General features: G+C 30.3%; 1 protein-coding gene across 1 annotated transcript in view; it reads right to left on the reverse strand.

Moving 5' to 3' along the window:
- LOC129959786 (synaptic vesicular amine transporter-like) overlaps window positions 1-15,687 on the reverse strand; it is a 79,335-nt gene extending 63,648 nt beyond the window's left edge. Inside the window, exons 1-3 of the mRNA XM_056072678.1 lie at window positions 15,582-15,687; window positions 4,813-5,080; window positions 1,900-1,958 (exon numbers count right to left, since the gene is read on the reverse strand). Coding sequence (XP_055928653.1) covers window positions 1,900-1,958; window positions 4,813-5,080; window positions 15,582-15,687 — 433 coding nt within the window. The remainder of the gene's footprint in view (window positions 1-1,899; window positions 1,959-4,812; window positions 5,081-15,581) is intronic.
- Between the last annotated feature and the right edge of the window lie 7,727 nt (window positions 15,688-23,414).

Below are 23,414 nucleotides of genomic sequence, written 5' to 3' on the forward strand. Positions count from 1 at the left end.
AATTTCGATTTAAGCTGAAATGTCATGGCAATCGTAGTTTGGTTACATCCACAGCATGATTATGAAAGGGTATAAATATTCTTTTAGTGTGTTAAAAATAAGTTATTCATTTAATATTTCTGTGAGAGGCTTGAAGATGAATGGAATATCAGCAGGATTCCAACAGTTTTTTGCAGAACGAATAAAGAAAAGTTGACTAACAGAAAAGTGACCTTTCTTATCACAAACATATAAATTATTAGTTTGAATATTCTTTATTTTCAAGTGCGATCTACAAAGTAAATTTATTGCAATCCACCCCAAAACAAAAGAATATATATAGCAAAATGACACTTCTCACCCTCCCCCTTCCTTATTTCACTTATACCTTTTTTTACGATAACCAATGCTGTTCAAACCAAGAATGTTCATAAATTAATAAAAATTAAATACCGATATTCATCCTCCGAATTTTGATGGTTATTCTCAAAAAAAAAAAAAACCGCCATTATTTGGAATGCGTTTACCTACACTTTTTCCAGTCTTCAAGCACTCCTTGGGGGCTATTTTTGGTAGGCCCTTCAGAACTGCTTCCGCGGCTCTTACGACTACTTTTAACGGTGGAAAACGCTTACTTTGGAAGTGTTTCTTCAAATTCGTGAAAAGAAAAAAAATCGCATGGTACTAAATCAGAGTTACAAGATGGACAGGTAGATATATGCCGTTGATTTCTGAACGATAATGAACAAGTCTTAGAAACCACAAAGCATAAACACATGTCATGTACAGAATTTCTAGGGGAATATGTGAATGATACTCAATGAAATGTTCAGTCTTTCTGATAGGTCTGTAAATGCGATTCGACCAATTTCCCTCATTATTATAGCAGCTTTCTTGATGTTTACTAACGATTGAGCAGTTACTGGAGCATCGGGTTTATTTTCCTGTGAAGTTGTTTCCCCTCTTTGAACATTTTAAACATCTTGCTATGCCTATTTGAAAGGATAGACCCTCAATGCGCTTCCTGTAGAATCAAACAGACTTTATGAAAACGATTTTTAAGGTAAAAACAAAATTCCATTGTGTTTGTCGCGAGTCATTTCCATTTTTGTCATAGATGAAAGTGAAATAATTAGTACTTGATTGACTGCTAACACCATAGTAGTGACGGCGATTCTTTCCTTATCCAGCTACATATGCAATATTAATTTTTCTTGATATTTTTTTAACCGCCTTTAAAATATTATCAGTCTTTATTGAATAGCCTTCTTAAGATAATTTGTTGGAAAGCTGCTTCATTAAACACTACCGATCTCACTGAAACCGTTATCCATTCCAAAACTTGTGGCAGGATTGTCCCAGAACTTGTAAGCGAAGCCCTTAAGGCAAGGTCTCGAGTTCGAAATCCAGTTCCATCCAACATCATCCATGTATTTAGACCTGGTGTCGAGGCAAAAATTCTCCTACTGCTGCGCGGCGAAAGGTTGGCGAATGGATGACAGTTCGGGTGTCAGTGTCGTCGTCTGACCGCGATGTATATTGACGAGGTCCATCCCAAAATAGCTGTTGTGTTGTTTAGAAGCGTGATGCTAATTCAACTAAACTAGAAATTTTAGAACTTATTTTTTTTTTTTTTTCCTAATATGATATTCTTTGTTTAGTCATTATAATTCCTAAACTTCTCTATTTCTGACCTCTTTTTAGAGTGAAAAAAAAAAGATTTTCAGAGAAAAAGGACTGTATATCAATACAGTAAAATAAAATGAGCTAAAAGTAATTGATTAAACTTTTAAAATCGAAATATTTTTTAATATTTTATAAAATTTTCGCGCGGGTTTTTTTTTTTTGCAACCACATTTAGGTTTGTAACAATTTGTTTAAAGATATTGAATAATAATAATAAAAATAAAAAAAACTTACGCAAAGACGATAGTAGTAATGTCAGAACCCCAAAAAATATTGGTGTTTGGTTTCCTATCCTATAAACAAAATGGGAAATCTTGTAAATGCCTTTATACAAACTCTCTTCATTGAAATCACTACATTATTCAAAACAAAATGAAAGCATAGAATTAATCGGTTTATTCTTGGCTCAATTTTATGTTTGGATTCATTAGCATCTAAACCAAGAAATATCAAAGAGTAATCCCTTAGTCGAAAATTTAACATTTAATACATTAAAAGCAGTCCAATTGGAAATGATGCATTTTGGCTGCTGTAATCAAAATTTATCTGAAATGATTCGATTCAACATATGATTTTCGTTTATTTCATAATGTTATATAATAATCCTTTCCGCTTAAAATAATCATTTCAAATAACTGGAAATTTCAAAAACTGGCTCTTTATTATCAAAATGACATATTAACACAGATAAAAATTGATTTTACAAAATCTGGTATCTTCTAGAAATTAATTTGAAATATATAATTTTGGATTTAATAATATTTGTAATCATGAATTATGAAGCATATTAAAAACTAAATTAGAAAATAACAAATGTTCTAAACATCGCATTATTAATGTAATAAGTTGGAAATATTTTTTTATATAGATATTAAAGAAATATTATAAAAGTATTAAGACATAATGTTATCTTGATTGAAAATGAAAAATATATGATAAGTAATCATAATTTCCATTCAATTGAATTATTTGTATCAGAAGCTCCCACTATAATTTGACATCCACATTTTTGATAGAAAAATTACTATAAAAGCACACGAATTAAAAATATTTATTCATAGAATAGGAATATTAGTACTAAAATATTAACTAGTATAGTATTTACTGTTCTAGTAAAATATCAAATAGATTATGTACAAATTAGGATATTTATTCTTAGAAATTTAAAATATTAATACACGATAATTTTTTCACGATGAAATATTTTTAAAGCTTTTCACAATATGGATGCAAACTTAAAGAAAACCAACCGATTACTAAGAGTAGCTTGCATTAGGTGTTGTTACTCCCACGTGACCACGCCCAATTTGTAGATAAGATTATGACATTTTACCCCTTGTTTTTAAGCTGCGATGAATATCACAAGAAATAAAGATAAGATGCTCTCTTGTCACTGATGTAATATTGCAATACATTTCTGCTAAATCACGTCCTCCCAGTGGTGTGAAGTTTGGAGATGGGGTTGCCAGCTCATGTGTCCACGTCATCTGACCACGGTTCAAAATTACGAGGTCTATACAAAGTAGTCCTAGTGTTGCTTTAAAACGGGACGTTAACATTACTAAATTCTGCTAATTCACAGATATAATGAACGTGGAACATCCCAGAGATCTATCGACAGAGAACACTCTGATCGTACCACCTTGAGTCAATGCATGGAGTTTTTCTAAAGGGTTTACTCTACAGTTAAATTGAATTCAGGCCATAAATTACTTATGCCCTATAGTAAAATATTGAACATTAGTCAATTTCAATATTATTGAATCAGTTTCACCTTTCAGATTCAGCAGGTCTTTTGTATAGGGATGGGCGCATTAAAGTTGCTTTTTTACATAAAAAAAAGAGCAAAATTTGTAAAATGGATATTGCATGAAAACTCCAGTTCCTCGATCCTTCAACTTCAATAAAAATGGTCACGTGGAAGTGCTTTGCCCACAACTTAAAGATTAACCCTTGAGGTTCCAGTTTGTTCATAGCTTCTTTTGAATTTTACTGTGAATTCTTGATCATATAAACAGCCTGTCGTGCTTTCATAATCGCAAATTTAATCGCTTTATATGTACAGTGTATTTTAGAAGATGTTATTTTCCCCCTTCTGTGGAATAATTTTCAAATTGAGAAATTCATGCTTTTTTGAAAGCCTATATCTCGAACTCCTTTAAAGCTGCAGAGTTTGTTTGCTTTTCTCAAATTATAGAAAATTGTTCTAATTTAAAGGTGTTTCGTAAAACTGACCACTCGAGAGTTGCTTTAAAATAATTGAAAACTTTAAAAAATTTGTTTTTGACGACAGATGGCGCACCCGATCTTGGCATGTGCGCATGTGCGTTTTCCGCTTTGATCACATCAAAGCGGAAAACGTGGAATTTTTTAGTATAAGCTCAAATTAATAACACAACGTATCAAAAAATCAAAACTGCCCTACATTTAGAGCAGGAAACTCAGTTTTTTTTTTCAATGGTTTTACTGCACAAAGAAAAGCAAACTTTTTTCTAAATAGATGGGTATAATTTCCTCCTTTACATAGCAAATTATAGTGATACTGGAGCTCTGTCGTTAACTTAACACAATGTTAAATTTTTTGAGATATTAACTACGCATGGATACAAAAGGAATCTACGGCATAGAGGGAAAAGGATTTTAAAAATTAATTTAAACTAATGCATATATTTCTCAAGAAGCGGTACATGATACATTTGCACAATTCATTCGCAAGCAAATATTTAAATCATGAGTACAAACTGTATACCTATATAAATTGCCTTATAAAATGTGAAATTTTACATTGTATAATCATCTGTACTCCATGGATTGTTTCCAAAATAAAATCGCATCTTTACTCGTTCAAGACTAGCGTATGACAGTTATCTGCTGAAATGATGCACTTTAGTTAACCTGATCGGGGTGGTTTTGATTTTTCTTCCAAAATATAATAATTGATGAGAACAAATGCCTATTTAAGAATCACACTTCGAAAATAGTTCTAAGGTATCAATAAGTCATGCGCAGAACCTGCAGTTTTAAGAGAAAAGAGGAAAGAAACAAATGAGATCTATATATATACTAAGTTCTGGAGAAAGAATTGTTGTTAATTAAATAGTACTTGAGTACATGATGAAATCCTTAATAAAAAAATAGGATACATACCTGTTCGTAAGAGGCCCTACTACAGGATTCATGACAAGCTGTACAATTGCTTTGGAAGCTAAGAGCAATCCCACTTCTTCATTTTCATCGTTCATGTCGTATGAAGCTATTCTGCGATGAAAACTGACATATGCATTTGAGGAATGGTTTTGGCAATCTAGAGGGACACCTGAACAATTTTCTTTATTCTCAACAGCAACCATGTTGAGATTAGTTCTTTCAAGAGTTTCGTTTTCCATCTTGTAAAGTACGTCTGGTATGATAGGTACTATTAAGAAATTTTCTTTGTTAGATAATAAAAATAATTATAAATAATAAAAATGAGAGTTCACTTTTAAGAAAGGTAGGTTACTCAAAAGCAAATAGAAATAAAATATTTTACAGAATCAGTTTCACACGTAACTGAATCATCCACCTCTCTTCTCATATTAAAATTTTAAAAACGAGTCGATTTTCATAAGCTTCTGATATTTTTCAAGTCAGAAAAAATATTCAAATCGACAGTTACGAGTCATTCGTGTTCTGGTGTAGGGAATTTTCCACAGCCTCTACGGCCACGGTGGCCTGGTGATAAGGTCTCGACTTTGAAACCGGAGGGTTTCAGGTTTGAGACCCGATTCCATCAAAGAATCGTCATGTAAACGGGTCTGGTGCACGTTAAATCCATAGTGGCCAAACATCCTTCTGCTGGTGTGGAAGTTTCAAGAAGGGGGTGCCAGCTCAGGTGTCGTCCATTTCATCTGACGGCGTTTTAAAATTACGAGGACCATCCCAAAATAGCCCTAGTGTTGTTTTAAAACGGAACATTAATGTGACTAAACTAAACTCTACAGCCTCTTCGAAATGCGTGTTCGGTACTTTCAATGGAAGTTTTCTTTCATTTAAATTAGTAAATCCAATCATATTAACTCAAGAAATCTAGCAAATTAATAAACCAAACCACTATATCCGATTTGAAGTTTCTATTGATAGAAAAAGGCTAAGATTGTCATAACCTCATTGTGGAGAAAGCAATATTATGCAATATTGTGAAAGAAATTGAAAAATCTATTATTTACTTCATGAATATTCTTAACCTTAAAAATACAAGGATATATGTTCTAGTGAAATGTTCTCAAGCGACACCATTACAAACTTTCTGAGAACAAGAGAGCAACATTACGGCCCATGAAGGACATTCCTCTGCAAGGTTGCATTACTATTCTGATTTGTCTTTCCATAACATATCACTTGCAGATGTTCGTAACACAGCTGTTTTGTTCGCGTATGAATACCTCCTGAGAAGTAGAATGCTGTTAGGATATTCCTATAATATGTAATACATAGAAAGCATAACTAAAATTTGTTTTGCGTATCAAATGCTATACAAATATCTATTTAAAAAATGAAATGATATTTCTAACACTGATTTTTGAAATATGAGGGTTATTCAGGAACTACATTCTGTCAAGCAATTAAACAAGAAAATGTTTATTAGAAAAACACTTTTATTGCATGATGAAGTGCAATGCTTAAGCTATTTTTTAAAAATAGCTGCCACTGTTTTGAAGTATTTATCATAGAGAGCTCGATCTTTATTATGTCCTCATCGTAGAAAAATGTAGCCTGCGATGATGAAATGAACAGCAAATTTGAGGAAAATGCATTGACAGTATCGTAACGGTAAATCTCCCATTCTTCTTAATTTTCTCTTCAGCCTCTGTTAGTAAAACGTCATTAATCAGAGATAGCTGCCCGCTTTGTTCTTCATCGTGAACATTTTCACATTCTTCATTCAAACTTCGTACCTACATCCTTCATATCGAATCATTCATCACGTTTTGTCCGTAAACATAACAAATTTGTCTTTGAATTCCAATTAGTTTAATACTCCTAGCATTAAGAAAGCGGATGGCAGGACGTAATTCTCATGAAGCAGGATGTTCCTTCCATCTTTTAAGCATTTTAAAGGCTATAATAGCGATCTAAAACCGACTTCTATTAGTTGTTGATGAGTCAGTCAAGTGGACGCGTATGAGTGAAATCCCGAAAGCAGCGTTTTTGTGGCGTTGAAAACAAAAACACCAAGAATATCAATTTTATTTGTAAAGAAATTAATCAACTACGCTGTGTTCAAGTAGAAAAGACATTAATTCTCCAGGTTTCCTTTATACAGACAGCCTCATCATGTGCTGAGTTAATGAAAGAACGACAAAGTTTAAACAAATAAAACACCTTTATAAAATTATATAAAAATAAGCAATGAAATCAAATTTTATGTGACATTTTTTATCATTATTCACTCGACAAAGCAAACACACGCTCTAACGTACAGAAACATTAAGCAGCATTTAAATATACCCTTAGAGTTGACCCCACTCTAAATACATTATAACTGACACTCCAAAAAGAAAATATAATAATAAAAAATATCCTCCATGAAATAAAAATGAACCCTGTTGAATTTTAGCGTTAACTCCTTCTTCCCTTAAATAAAAAATATCTTTGCTTAAATTGTAATTGGTCTCAATTCTAGAATTCCTCATTTTTAGTTCATCACACAAGTGACATAGCAATTAAATCAAAAGAGAGGAATATCCCATAAAAATTACAACATATTAAACCAAAATATGTAGCATTATATTGTTACAAATCTGTAATTTTGCTACCCGGCATGAATAGTGTCATCGTAGGAAAAATCGACAAAACCGTTGTAAGATCTGTCCTGTGCGTGCTGAGCTTGGCGATAATTTGGTGACTTGCCGATGAATTTGGCTACTTTGGTGACAAAATGGATAATGCTGGTAAGTTCGAGAACTTTCACAATCCATCCACTAAGACCTGAGATACACCCAGGTACGCCCTGATTGGTCTGGAAGATTCTAGCTCCGCCTCCCGGAACTATAAAAGACAGGCACTCTGAAGCTGCAGGGAAGTCGTGTGTGAGAGTAGATGGAGTCGCCGACAAGTAAAAGATTAGAGGATTAGACAGTAAGCAAGCTGCTGAACTAGCGATTAAATGCGCTGCGTTATTACGATTGATTGACGGTATTTGTAGAAAAAAATTTTGTAGCAATATACTTAGATCTACAATATGTAGTTTCAGCAGTTACATTTTAAGCACTCTCATCAATTTTGCATATCAAATTAATTAGTTCTATATGTATTAGTATCAACAGCATATTTAAAATACACTTAATGGAAATATCTCAAATACTGCATGCAAATAGAGACATCCATATTAGGTTACGGCAGAGAAAATTTTTAGAAAACCTAAATAATACTGCTTTTGGAATCCAAAATCGAAAACTTGTCTAATTTCTTTAATAAAGACGACTAATGATTCACATCACAGGATACACAAGAACGCATACCACAGATAATAATTAAGGATCGGTGAGCAGGCAGAGAATCATATCAGCAAAAAGTTAACGCCTCGAAAGTCCAGAGCATACTCATTAGTGGTTAAGGCAAAATTTTCGAATTTCACTCGGCAGGAATCTAGATTTAGCATGACTAGTAGCGTGCATTTCCACACGCCAACCTTTCATCATCTCAATTTAGGCAAAAAGATTTCCCATCTTTCCCGGTTCCCCATACAATCATCTCACAATTGTAATAGGGAAATATGGACGATTAAAGAAAAGATAAAAAATGTAAAAATTAACAAGTGGATAGAGTTTGTGTTAAAGTCCATATTGGAATATATGGTAATGAAAAGGAGGATCAAAATGCAAAGTCGGCGGCACAGAAAGAGTGTTGATATAATTGTCCCCAAATCAAATAGTCTTTAAATGGGAATTAAGAGAAGAAATAAAGCTACAATGGTTTGACAGATGGTATATGTCCAAAAAAGAAAGAGTAACTTATGATTTTACTCCTAACCCATAAATAAAAATAAGATATCATCCACTGGTAATCCAAATTATATATATCAGGACAAGGGAGATTCCCCGCATATTCCAAAGATTTGGAAGAATGCAAGAAATTAAATGAACCTGTAGAGGAATTGGTACTGTTTGCCATTATTTAAAGGAATGCATAGAAGTCGCGGCATTAAGAATCTGAAAGTTCAAAATGATGACTGAAGTACAGTACTGATGGTACCAGGTAATCTTAAAACTCTGAAGGACATGATGTTAAAAATTGTCAGTTTTTTACCAACTGTTTGAAAGTTTGAAAATGTTTGGATTTCTGTTGTTGTGAAACGTGAATTTGGAGGTATATTGTGAATTTCGAGGAGATTTTCTTTTAGTGAGGGCCTGTTCCTTGTTTAATAGGAAGATAGGTCAACGGGAAGATGAGGAGAAAGGTCAGTGATTGACCACTTTGTGGCTAGGGGCCAGTAGCCTCGAAGAGGATCTCAGTTTGATGAATCAGTCAGTGTTATGGACGGACTATGTTAAAGATAGCAGTAGGCCACAACAGATCCTGTTGGTACTGCTACGTTCAGAGGTGGTCGGCTATACACAAGAAAAAAGTCCCGCTTCCGATAAAGTCGATCCATATCTGTCTCCAAATCTACCTCTTCTTTTTTGGTACTATTTTAAACGTCTGATATGTTTTACCAACAAACATCTCGGGAACAATAAATAATATGCGCCTAAGCTCATGCAAGAGCTTGTAAAAACTTTAATTTGCTAACACATCCAAATTTAGAACGGGATTCATTAGTCAACCAAAAATAATAAAAGTCTGACTGAGACAAGAGGTCAGGAGGCTACCATGAAAAAACTATCTTTAACTAATCACAACTTATCAATAAAAAGATGCAGGCGTCCCGATGATCAGGAATCAAATTATAATAATGTGAAAGAATTCCATACTCAATCCTAAACAGGGAGGATTCAAATTAATGAGCGACGTCACACAATGGGTTCCCAGAAAAGCAGATTTGATCGTCGAAACATAGCATTAGAAAGACTGACCAATTTAAAAACCCTAAATTTTTAAAATCTAAAAGGAAAAAATATCTCACGCGTGCAGCTGTATGTAGGATAGGGGAAACACAAATTTCCATCCAATTGTTAGGTCACAACAAAGAATCAACTTTCTTTTAATAGATTTGAAAACAATATTCATAAATGGAGTTCAAAAGTGATAGTTTTGATTAAAAAATTTTTATAAGAGTAAATTTACGGATTTAAATAATAGAAATGTCATGAAAGTGATTTTGGTCAGGTAACAAACAATTTCAGTTATAATTGTCAACAAAACACTTCTTAGACAAAAATTGAAAACAGAACTTAGATCTGAACACACCTTGTGCGTGTTCGATAAATATTTGTCTCAAGGCTACCGGTTGTCTTTTAAAAATGATTTGAAGCGTACGGCAAAAGAATGTGATAAAAAAAATATCATCGTGTTAAAATATTTCTAAATCTGTATTCTCAAAACACCATCATGAATTTATAAAATGACATTTTCTTCAAGACAAACTACATTCTTTTATCTAAGTGATAACAATATTAAAAAATAATGACATTCGTTAGTCCTTACATGATCATTTCCTGAATTATCAGAATTTAATATTCGAAATTTCTGACCTTGATTCTCTTATTAATGACTTTTGTACATGCATTGGTGTGAAATACTATAAGAAAGAATATTCTACCCAGATATGAAAAATCAATTGGCGTATAAAATTCATCACTAGAATTTTGGAAAAAATTCCATTAGAGATTCTGAAAATGAAAACAAATGAAATGAACACCATGCATAAAATTACTATCGATTGATTCAAAAAAAAATATTTCCACAAAGAGGAAAATCTTCAAATTCTTGCAAAATCCGCTGTTTACAGGTGAACACTATAGTTAAATTTTATTAGAATATCTGAAAACGTTCTCAAAAGTAAATTGCAAATTTCTCAGATTAAAAAGTGTATATCCGAAATATGTTATATTGTTAAAAAATGTAATTTATTTTTTAATTTACAAATATGTGAAATATATAAATTGTAGTTGGGGTGTAAGTGATGTTTAAAAAAACGATAAAATTTCATCAGCATTGCAATTAATTTTAGAGCACATAATTCGAATTTTAAAAATTTCAAGAAAAATTCATATGACTATGAAAATACAATTTATTGGAAAAATTTTTGAAGAGTAGGATCATTTCTTCATATGCCAATAAAGCTAAGGTTTACTCATCGATATCAAGAAAATATCCATTTAGCGATTGGTAAAGAAATTTTCTCTCTAAAGTTTCAAAGCGTTAGAATATCAGCTTCCTAAGCACGTTTAGTTTACGCTGATTGACTAAATTTTGAAAAGTTTCAAAATACTTGGTAATGTATGAAAGACTAGTAAAGCTTAAGAATGAAAAGGTAGTAGAATCCTCTCAGATCGTATAATGGTTGAAAAAGTTCATCAATGATTAGTAATGACATTTCAATTCACTTTTGAGAGGCTTTTTTATAATCGGTGGTTTGAACAATTTCTAATACACAACTTATGAAAGAGGGTCCTTTTATACTTTCTCATATGCGAAATATACAAAGAGAAAATATTATATTACACTTGTCAAAAACTTTAGCTTCGACATTTTGACAAATTCGCATGTTTGACTTCCTTGGATCAAATTTGATAGTTTTAAAATTTAAAGTCTAAATCCATATCAGATTTTAAATCAAATCTATCTATGTGTTGACCGTCTGTCGATCTGTATATTCCCATGCATGTGAACATGATGACTCAACGCAACGCCTTTGAAAAATGAAATTTAGTTTATGATCTTGTTATTAAAACTGTTTATCTGTATCAAATGTTGACTTCAGTCGGTTCAGAACAATGTGTCCAAAGTGTATACGACAGATATTTTTTCACTATAGTTTGAAGCACAAAACACTCATACATCGGAAAATTAAAATGTGAGCACTCATGGGGCTGATGGCCTTGCCTGTAATCCATACTTTATATATGGGGGGGGGGGTATCATCTTTATTAGAGTCAAGAAAGTTAAAGTAATGTGAAAAAAGGGGTAGTAGGGTAAAGAAAGGGAAAGTAGGCTATTCCCGCTAGGTTTTAACTTCATTTCATTCTTACAAATTAAATATAAAAGAAAAAAGTTGCACAAATAACAGAAACGATATTTTTCCATTTTTTATTCCATTTTTTACCTGTATTCGACACACAAAAAAAAATATTTGGAAAATAATTATTTTAAAAACATGAAAAATTGAAATGGCATTAATTATAAGTAAATCATTTATTTAAGAAAAATAAACGTTTTTTAGAACGAAGTGAAAAGAGTATTTATATATTTTCGTATAACATTTTAAGCAAAATTGATCTATTAAGTTTCACAGGAAAGTATTAATAATAGTTATTTATTTTAGAATACCCACTTAATATTGAGATACACAACCTTTTCAAACATAAATAATCACACACAATCCTTACATTAGCTCTTAGAAACCAACTAAAACTGTAGAATTCTCTTTTTGCAGTTTTAATGGATACAGTTTTCTTCTTCAAATTCAAATCTTCTTGAGTTTCATATTCTTTTCTAAAATTTCGAATCATAATTCCGCCATTTTCTCAAAACTTCCTCTCTAAAATTGAAGTAAAGTACAATGAAGGAAAAAAAGGCCACGCAGCTTTATTCTGGCATCGTTAATAGCACTATCATAAAAAAAAATTGTCTTTCGAAAGAAATTAACATACTCTTAAAGTTATTATTATTATTAAAATTTTCCTAAAGGGCCATCTTTATAAAGAAATAAAACCAAATTTCAAAATTGTCAACTACAACACCCATTTCTCTCATCACATTTCAAAAATGCATCTAAAGTTATTCTCAGAAACCAAATTTCATCACTCTAGGTCTATTTGTTTTGAAATTATATCCAACAAAATGTTGGCCATCTAATGTTAAAATAAAATTTTGACCTTTATTTATATCTTAATAAATAGTATAGTTTATTGACCTAAACTCTTTTTGTTACAAAAATTTAAAATTTTCTGCATATCTTGCGCATTTATCATTAAAAAAAATTTAATAAGCAGAAAAATTGGAATTCGAATTTAGAAACTTTTAAATTGCAATGTACCTGAATTTGGGCGTAAATCGAAGGATAAGACTATTTTATTTTAGTTCATTCCTTCGAGTAGTTTTTCCGTTACATTAAGTTTCTCGTTTTGCCTCTGAAACAATGCATTTAGGGGGCGCATTCTCAAATTTCAAAATCTTGACTGCTATTTATTTGGCATTCAAATGCTATTGATCATGCATTTCTTAAATCAAATATAATTCCATGTTGATGTAATGTAAGAATATATGTAAAAAATTTCGTTTGCACAAAAAAATATATGAAATGAAAGTGAAAAAAAAATGCTTAATATTGTTGATATTTTATTAATTGTGGTAAGCTAAATTTTCACTTATCGGCTCATATAATGTCATTTGCAGAATAAAACAATTTATTTTCTAAAAGAGTTTTATTCATAGTTAATTTATAACAAAGTCCATATTTTCTGGCAAAAAACAGGCAATGTGTGTCTCTTTCAATTTATTGATGTTTATTTATATTTCTTAGAGAACTCAAATTTCATGATATGAATCTATAACACAGTAATTGTAATTGTTAGTTGCTTGCATGTATTTTAAATAGCGCCATCTAATGGTAAACATGCGAAGTATCTCTAAAAATGATAATGGTTTTGGGTTTTACCAATTTACTATTACTTTATTGTTATCATTTTGAAAGTTTTCCATTTAGTATTATTGAGTTAAGAAACTTATGGTGATTCTGCTCCAGCATATCCCAATTTTCGGTTTTGGTTTCACTGTTTTAAGGGTGGTGATTACGATGTCAATGACAAAGAACGGACTGGAGCACCAAAAAATTTGAAGACAATCAATTGCAAGACTTATTGGACGAAAATGGGAAAAAAGGTGTAGAAAATGATGGAAAATATTTTGATTGATATATATTGTACCAATTGTTTTCACTAAATGCCTTTTTAAAGTGAAAAAAATTATCAAAATACATACAAGCACCTAAAATAATATTGCATATAATCATAAATGGAATAAAAATCAGACATCAAAACATTATTAGATAACTAATTTTATATTAACATTTTGGATGTAAAATATATATATATATTCCCTACACATGCGAAAACGAAGAATTTCAAACAACATTAATGATTCATAAAATACTGATTAATCTTTTATTTTATCACAATTTTTGTGAGTACAAAATTACGCATTTTCCCCTTAATATTTCAATGAAAAGCAGAAGCAAATCAAATAAAATTTTAAACCCGCAAATTTTAGTTTACTTGAATGTTGAAAAAAACTTCTGAAAATTAAAGCTTTATAAGAAATTCTCTTGATAAGTAAAAATATTTTATAACAAAAAATTACACAATTTCAAATGAAATTTGTTTTTAAGTTAATAATTTTTTTAAAGATTTGATACAAAAAAAAGACCAGAGATTATGGTTGATTTTTTTATAAACTATTTCGTGTCATTTTTTCTTTGACCTCATTTATATGAACAATAATGATTCGTCAGATAATTCTGTTTAAACGCATTAAAGCTGTGTTCTTATTTCCATTTGAAAACAAAAATGAACTTTTAAGAACTAATGCAAGAATTAAACATTTATCTGTTATCAAACTTAGAAGGATAATGATTTTGTTTTTAATAAATTCCATTTAGATGTGTTATTTCGAGCTGTAACTCTTTCTTATTGATCTCATTACTTCATTTAATGCATTTGGGTGATAAATGCAAATTCGATTGAATTCGTTTTGTTGTGTTTAATCAAAAACGCTCTAATATAATTTGTAGATTATCAAATCGGATATTTCTTAAAGACATCCTAAGGAACAATTATTCTCATAATAATAAACATAATAATTATTTCTATAATTATATCTGCTTTAAAATTTTCAGTTATATTAAAAGGAGAAAAAATTTGATGAATAATAGCGTGGAAAAGTGCAACATTAATGGAAAGTAAAGAAATTTAGAATAAATGAATGAACATTTAGAATGATACTCTACGATTAGCGTTCCCCGTAATAAGCATGTATTCTGTATATATACATATTTTCGTATAATAAATTCTTTCGCAATCAAAAAGCATTTGTATTAAGTTGCCAGTAAAATAAGGAAAAAAACTGATTTACATTAATCAATGAACGAAATGTACTTTTTTTATGCTTGCAAACTTTAGTGGTGCATTTCATATCTGTTAATAAGTAGTAAGCAATGATGATATTAGGTTCTTGCATGTAATTATGTAATTTGATCATTTTCCACTTTAAAAAGGCATTTATAGAGAAAAATTGCTACAATATATATCAATCAAGATATGTTCTACAATTATTTTCCATTTTTGTCCATCAAGTCTTGCGAATTTTTTGGTCCTGCAGGCCATTCTTTGTCAGTGACATTGAAATCACCACCCTTAAATCGTTGAAACTAAAACCGACAATTGGGATATGACGGAGCAGCATTACCATAAGTTTCTAAAAGTGTCTGAAAAGTGTCTAAAAGGTCAGCAAATTTCTTCAAATCAAACAAAAAAAAAAGCTATGAATGGCGAAAGTGCAATTTCTAGCGTTTCATGATTGGGTCTTCATACACTGAATAACTCAATAATACTAAATGGAAAACATTCAAAATGATAATAAGTAATAGTAAATTGGTAAAACCCAAAACCATTGTCATTTATATAGGTACTTCGCATGTTTACCAATAGATGTCGCTGATTAAAATACATGCAAGTATCTAATAGTTTTGATAAACAATATATAAGAAAACAACTCACCAACGACGCTAAGGAGCAAATTATCTAAGAAAAATGACAAATACGTGACACCTATGAGAAACTTTCCAGACTGCTGCAGCCTCCACAATTGCTCTCGCCACAACATTCTCTACGCTGAAGAACCAAATCAAATGTCCTCCTAAAATAAAATTTCTTGTTTATTTGAATATTAAATTAAATAATTGTAACTATTCCAAACTTTAGAAATTTGTATATTGTCAAAATTTTTAATCCTTGTTAGCAAATTTAAAGAAAGGTTGAAGAAAGAATTTCATGAAGATAAAGAGTTGCAATTCTTGCAATCATTGTTATTCGTTAAGACCCACTTATAACTGTTAGACCCTGCATTATAAGAAAAAAGAATATACATAGTAGCTATTTTTGTATTAAACTTTAAATATTAAGATTCCCGAACATTAATTAAAACCTTTATTATCTAACTTGTTTTGATTTCGGGTTGCTTCAGTTGTACTGTGGCATCCTAACAATCGTGTAGAATTTCAAAAAGAAAGAGAAAAAGGAAGGAAGAAAGAAAGAAAAATGTGTCATAACTTTATAAATATTTTAATGGAAATTTATAAAAGCACGCACGCACGCACACACACACACACACACACACACACACACACACACACACACACACACACACACACACACACACACACACAATATAATAGAGAGAACGAATGGATAGTGAAAATATAAAATAAGTAAAATTCAATGTTGATCTGAATGCTGTTTCCCACTGTCTCTTTGAGGAAAAAAAAGTAACTTGCGTTTTCATTGTACATTTAAACAAAATGCACTCTTAAAATAAAATCCCTGAATATCTATATGACTGAAAGTTTTTCTTAAGAAAATGCCAATGCTTTGAAATATGCAACACTTTCCATTCTGAATTAATTTCCATTAAAATTCCCGAACACTAATTAAAATCTTTATTATTTAACTCATTTTGATTTCGGCTTGCTTCAGTTGTACTGCGGCATCCTAACAATCATTTCCATTCTGAATAAATTTCCATTAGCAATAACCATCATTATTAAACATAGTATCACAAAACTGGACAACATAAAAATTTTGGTTAGTAAAACTAAATTAAAATGTTGTTCTGTTATTATATAGGGAGATATTAAACTTTCTGAATTTTCACAAAGAAAGAATTCATTTGTATACTGTCAGCCACGCTGTATGCTTTTAATATAAGATTTATCGATTAGATGGCAACTTAAGAACAATTGTAATAAAGTGATCGTGTACCCAATATCGATTATTACTCCATGAATAAATTTAACTTATGCATCATTATAAATTCAATTCACTGAAGGGAATTATTGAAATGTTTCAATAAAATTTTATAATGAAATAAATTAGATTTTTAGATTATTTTTATTTCTATTTTTAAAAAAGAGTTATGTTGGGTCATAAATTGTCTTTGAATAATATCAGTGTAAGAGATTATTTTTTACAAGACACCAATATGTTTTAAGTTATTTTTATAAAAAGTCATTAAATATAAAATATTCTTTAAATATGGTAATAAAACTTATTACATAAGAGTTTTTTTAATCTGATGATTTTCATTTCCAAGGATACGGAATGCAAGATAAACGCTCGTTTCAAAGACATATATATATATATATATATATATATATATATATATATATATATATATATATTTAATTTTGTCTATGACCATCAGTTTTTATTCTTGGTATTTGAATGAATGATTTCTTTTGAAATGTAGATACCCAGTGGTCATTTCATCATATCCCTGAGCAACTTTCTAATTGTTCAGATTTATTTATAAAAGCTATTTATTCGTTATTATTCTAATGCTTCAGATTAAAATAGAAATTTGAAATTTTGTAGAACTGTACCATGGAATATTTTCTGAAAATTACCATCAATATTTTAATTAGGGTAGAAGTTTAGGAGATTTTTTCAACAAAATGGGGGATAAATAAGCATGACGGAAGCATATATCAGCGGCAATAATCACATTAACAATAAAAATCATCACATCGAAAATCGCTTAGATCAATATTTTACAACATGAATGTCATCATTTTTAGAAATTACGGTTTTTTGCTTATCCTTAAGTTTTTAAAGTGGTTCAACCTAGCATTTTGAATGCTGTCAGAAAAAACCATTCTACAAATTATTTCATTCCCCATACGTTAAAAATTATCATAAATTTTAAATATTTAAAATTTTCTTATTAGCAACGTATGATAATAGTAGTTTTGAAAAATTACTAAGCCAACTGAATTTATCATCTCACAAATAATCCTTTACCATGTCATTATTTATATTGAAAATATTAGCACTGTTAGCATTTCAGTTCAATGATCTCCTAATTTATTATGCCAATTTCTTCACTCATTTGACTGAAAATGTTAAAAGCGTGATTATAACTGTACAACTTAATTCACTGGAAAAAAAAACTTTTTCCTTAACATCTGAAACGCATGAGTTTTCTTTAATTCATTTTTCTTTTTTTCCAGGACTGATATTCTTGGAGTTTCATTTCGTGAAATCCACTTCTAGACATGAAGGACCGCATTAAGAATGAAATATCAAAGAGGCCCATTTATCTGCCAGACTGAAATAGCCGAAATTTGGATAGCGGTAACCTTCAGGTAACTTTATTTGCTGTAGTGTTGGTGCGCAATTTTTATGCACTATTTAATATGAATTTTAAAAAATATATCTTATAAAAGAACTGTAATTATAGTATGAAATAGTTTTCTCTGTCGATTCTGTTATTACTACTATTAAAAAACCCTCCAAGCATTAATTTACATATTATTGTTAAAAATTAATTTAAATAAAAAAAATATACGTGTTATGAGTAAACAACTTTGTCAAGTAATTAACAGAAAATTTCTGTTTAATTTTATGATTATTGACTCGAAATTTTATTTGTTACTATTAAACGGGTAAAGATATATAATATAAAATTTGATATTCGAATATAAATTTTGATGTATTAAAATTTGAAAACTAACTGGCGTTGTCGTAAGGAATTCTGAAATCAGAACCTGTTTCAATATGCAAACGATACCAGAATATTGTTTCGTTGTTCGGTTGTTGTTTTTATTTACTTTAAGTGAAAAGTTGTTATAATTATTATTATTTTCACGGATTTAATGATGCTGGAAAGTCTCATATAAATAAAACAAACAAAGGGGAAGGAGAGAGGTAGGAAACATTGCTATTAAGGATGAAATAAACATTGAAAAAAAAAATCCGAATTCCTAATTCAAATTTTGAACGGCGGTCAGTTGTTTCAACTACACAAAACAAAGCTATAGAGTAACCATGCTTTAACAAGTTAATTGTGGAATTTATTTTTACGAAGTACATATTAGTAAGAAGTACGTAATCAAAATTATGCGATGATGTGTATACTCGTTGAATGCAATGCAAATTGTTGCATATTAAATTTTGCGAAAAAATTATAGAAAATTGAATAAGACTTTCTTTTTTATTAGATAAAAAAAATTACACGTCGATTGCACTAAAGTGAAGATTTGGATTCGAGTATATACACGTCGAACACAATTAACTGATTAAAATGGTACACGGTTCTCAAATTCATCTTCTAACTGAAATGACTTTTAAAAGTTTTATACAAAATTCAAATTATTTTGCATTCGAAGCAAAAACTTCTATAAAATATGTAAAGCAAAGAACAAAAAGGGTAAGAGCAAAATGATGCATTTATAAAACAATAAGAAGTAAATGCATGTTCTCTTCTTATAAGCATAGAACATTTTCGTCTTTTAATATTTTGTTATATTTTATGCCATACCAATAAAACTAAAAGTTATCAATGTATATAATAAACCTTTAACCAGAAAGAAAGATTGTTATGATTCAACTGACTAATCATAAATAATATGATAGAATTTCGCATTGCAACTCAAAATTTAATTTTTTTTTTTTTTTTTTTTTTAAATGCGTTGCATTTTTAACTACTAAGAGGAGAAATGGCAATCCTATCTTAGTGAGATACAATTTCAAAAATACTAAATATAAAACTTTTGTAAAATGTATGCCATAATAAATAATGAAAGTTCCCACTGGGTTAGAATTAAAATAAATAATTTTTTGATGTTTTCATTAAAAGTATTTTCCAAATTTTCCTGATCAAAGAATTGATAAGATTAAATATGACTCTATTGCATATTCAAAAAATTTATTTTATGTACCGAATATTTAAAGTTCATACTAATTAGTATATTCAATTAATTAAAATTTCATAAGCGTCATATATTTGGGCAGTTCAAGATATTTTATATTGAGTTTAAATAAGATGATTTTTTGTTGTTAATTCATAATTACGGAATTCGAAAGTTACCGCATTATCACCAATCAATAACCTGATTATAAAAGTAAATTTTACCTGTTTTTATTGAAATTCATAAGGCATCAATATTTAGCAAAAAACATTTGAAACATAATAAGCTATGTTCGATTAATCGTTGTAGAAAAATGCAAAACAAGTTTAAGAGTGTGGTTAGAGCAGCAAAACTTGTACGATATTCATATTTCCAGACTTTTATATTAATACAAGTACCTACAAATATTATCCACATGTTTGAATAATTAGAATAATAAATAATTAATAATAATTAGATTGAAAATGTATATAGAAAGCATTGGAAGATAAATGCATGTTCCAAATAAAGCTGATATAATCAAAATGTTATCATTTTTCGTACACAAAAGCTAATAAACCTGCATGCATATGAAATAAAGGCTTTTATGAAATAAATTTAAAAAAATATACGTATTATTAAGGAAACGTATTTTTCTTTTTTATTTGAATTGAGTAACTAATAAGTAAATTTTTTTGTCAACAGTTGTTCAGCTCATTCCACCATTGTTTTTTAATTAATGCGACAGGAACGGTTCAACCGCATTCATATTCCTTTTAAGCATCTAATAAATCTTGAATATCTAATAAAAGGTAACTCGTAACATATCACCCCTTCCATCATACCTTTCAGGGATACAAAATGAGAAAAAAATACGTTCACTGGAGACTATGATGAGGAGAAAGTAAGAGAACAAAATATAGCTCAAAAACATCTTAAAATCAATACTCTTTTAATGCTATTTACCACAAAAGAAAACGTGCATAGCTTACGAGAGAGTTCTGGAATGCTCCTTGAAAAGAACGTGTGCACTCAAGGATCTTGCTATCCCATATGGGGTAGAGCACTTCAACAAGCCGCCATCTTGTAATCGGATTAGAATCCAAACTCATCTTCAATTGGTTCACTTCGGTGGAAGATTTAAGCCTCTTTAGTCAAAATCCGGAAAACAACATGCGGCTAGGTGTCTATTAAGGGGTCAGCTGACAATAAAATTCAGAACTTTTAGCTCCCTTTTTTCCTGGTAAAGAATGTTTTCCTCGATAGAAGAACAAATAGTTGATAAAATTGAAGACAAATTTTTGAACCGTCTTTTTGTTTTCCACAAAAGAGTAGAGGGAAGCATGAGGATAATCTATCTTCAGTTTTATAATTGGCTCAAAAATTTGTATTGTGAAACTGTCAACAACCCCCTGTTTTAAAGTTTGAATCCAAAATTCAATCAACAAACAAGTAAACTATTCATACCTAACAGAACAAGTTGAACAAAATTATTTTTTTCTTTCTAATGATCAGGAACTTTTTTCCCCGACGAAAAAAATCCTTATAAAAATTTAGATGAGAAATTTTTATTCAGAATTCTTACTAAAGACATTTTCATTTTTTACTTTAGCTACTTATCTCATTTTGTATAGTAATTTTCTTAATTTGTCCGCAGTAAAAGTTATCAAAAACATATTGACCAGGGAACGGGAGATGTATTTTTAATTTTAAAAAAAGTTCCAGATCTTTAAGAGTGATTAGTTGTAGATACCTTTTCGGAACGGTATTCATGATAAGTGAGAAAAAGAATATTGCGATATGTTATTAATCATAATCTCATTTACTAAGTGCTGATCCGAAATCCAGGTAATGTTCCTGTTCCTTTTTCATGTACAGAAAAGAATTCAAGTCACCTCGTTTGATTCAGCGAACCCAACTCCATTCAACGATAATCAGTAATGCTGTAATTGTGAAAAAACAATCGGTAGAAAAATCCCATATGATAGTAATCAGTTATGAAGAGCTGTAAAGCAATTCTGCAACATCACCTTGTTAAACGTTTATTCATGGGCAAAAGCAGTTAATCTAAACTAATTACACAAATGCACAAGCATCGGTCTTTATCGGTATCAATCGGTCTTTACAAAGTGATATTTCGTAGCAGACCGTAAATGGATTAATGATTTTAAAAAATCCAAAAAATTCTAGTTAAGTAGAAAGATAATTGTCACATAAGTTGAAGGGGCTTAAAATTATTAATCCAACTTTGTTTTATAAGAATGACCATTTGTGAAGGGCCTCTAAAATGATTCAATCAGTGTTTCTAATCAATTATTTACAAACTAGCCACCCTTTGGTGACTATCAAGTTCGCCCAGATTATTGACTTTTTCTGCTGTTAAATGAGAAATATAGAATGCATTTTTTAAATTTCATTTTGTTATTTAACACGACTGAAAAATCTGAATTTAATTGAATAAATCTGCTACAAATATTGTAGATGGAAAGGAAGGAATGTGCATACTTCGAAATAAAAACGGAAGTGGAAATCCTATTGATGCCCAAACAAAGCATTCTTTACCTTAATTTTAACATTATTGACAATCATGAATGCTTTGCAAGATGAATTTGAAGTTAAACATGACATTAAAAACATTATAACTGATTGAGTATTAAATTTTACATAGAAATATAATTGATATCTTTAAAAGAGTAATTTTCCGAGTTTTAAGACATTGTAAAAACTATTTTTATGAGAACATTTTTGCTAGATATGGCCATCAATTTCTATAGTTAAGTCATAGAGGCTATACATCTGGCGACGGCTAAGACTAGTTTCGCGCTCGATGAAACTTTGAATTTGATGCCTATTTCTTGATTTCTTTTACATCTTATTTCCTCTTACTGAATGGAGTTTTGAGAGACATAGCGAGTACCCTCAAGAGGATTTTTAAAAGTATTTTGAAGCTCCATTAATTAACGGAGCTTCAAATGAAGTGCAGCTGTAAAAAGCTCAATAAAGCAGTCTGAAACATTCGTAGACGGACTCGTTTGTATTCGACTAATGCCATTCGACAATTTGTAATAAAAGCAATATCTGCCCCACGAACGTTAACCTTTTATTTATTTATATATAGAGAGAGGGTGAGATAGACTCCTTTTTCACTGGATATCGAATACACTGGAAGAGTATACCTAAAATGAAATTATGTATAATTGATTCTACTTTTTAATCTAGCCTGCCTGAAGGCACCAACTAAAGCTTCAGCCTTACAGAAATACACTGAGCCCAGATGCTTGAACTATTATTAATGCCATGCTCGTATTGGTAGTTATTAAGTAACCATGCTTTTTTAAAAACTGAGGAGGACTGTTTAAATAAATAATGAATGCCTCAACGGAAGCGAGATTATGCCTAATTTAAATAGGAGGCAAGACTATAAAGTTACGAATAGAGATTTTTTCTTTCGCAAATCAGAGAAAAAAGAAAGATGCATAAAACTGTTATCAAGGGTGGTCTCGTGATGGTAATGTAAAAATACCGTACTGAAGTCTGCTCGGCTATTGAAAAGGAAAATTGGCAAATTCGGTGGAGGGCTATAGTTGATAGCAATCCTGTTAATTTATATAAACGTACCGATTGCTGTCGGCTATAGTCATTTTCCAGAGATCCAAATTCGGTATAT

Source organism: Argiope bruennichi, chromosome X2 (assembly GCF_947563725.1).
Source record: "Argiope bruennichi chromosome X2, qqArgBrue1.1, whole genome shotgun sequence".
Lineage (NCBI taxonomy): Eukaryota > Metazoa > Arthropoda > Arachnida > Araneae > Araneidae > Argiope > Argiope bruennichi.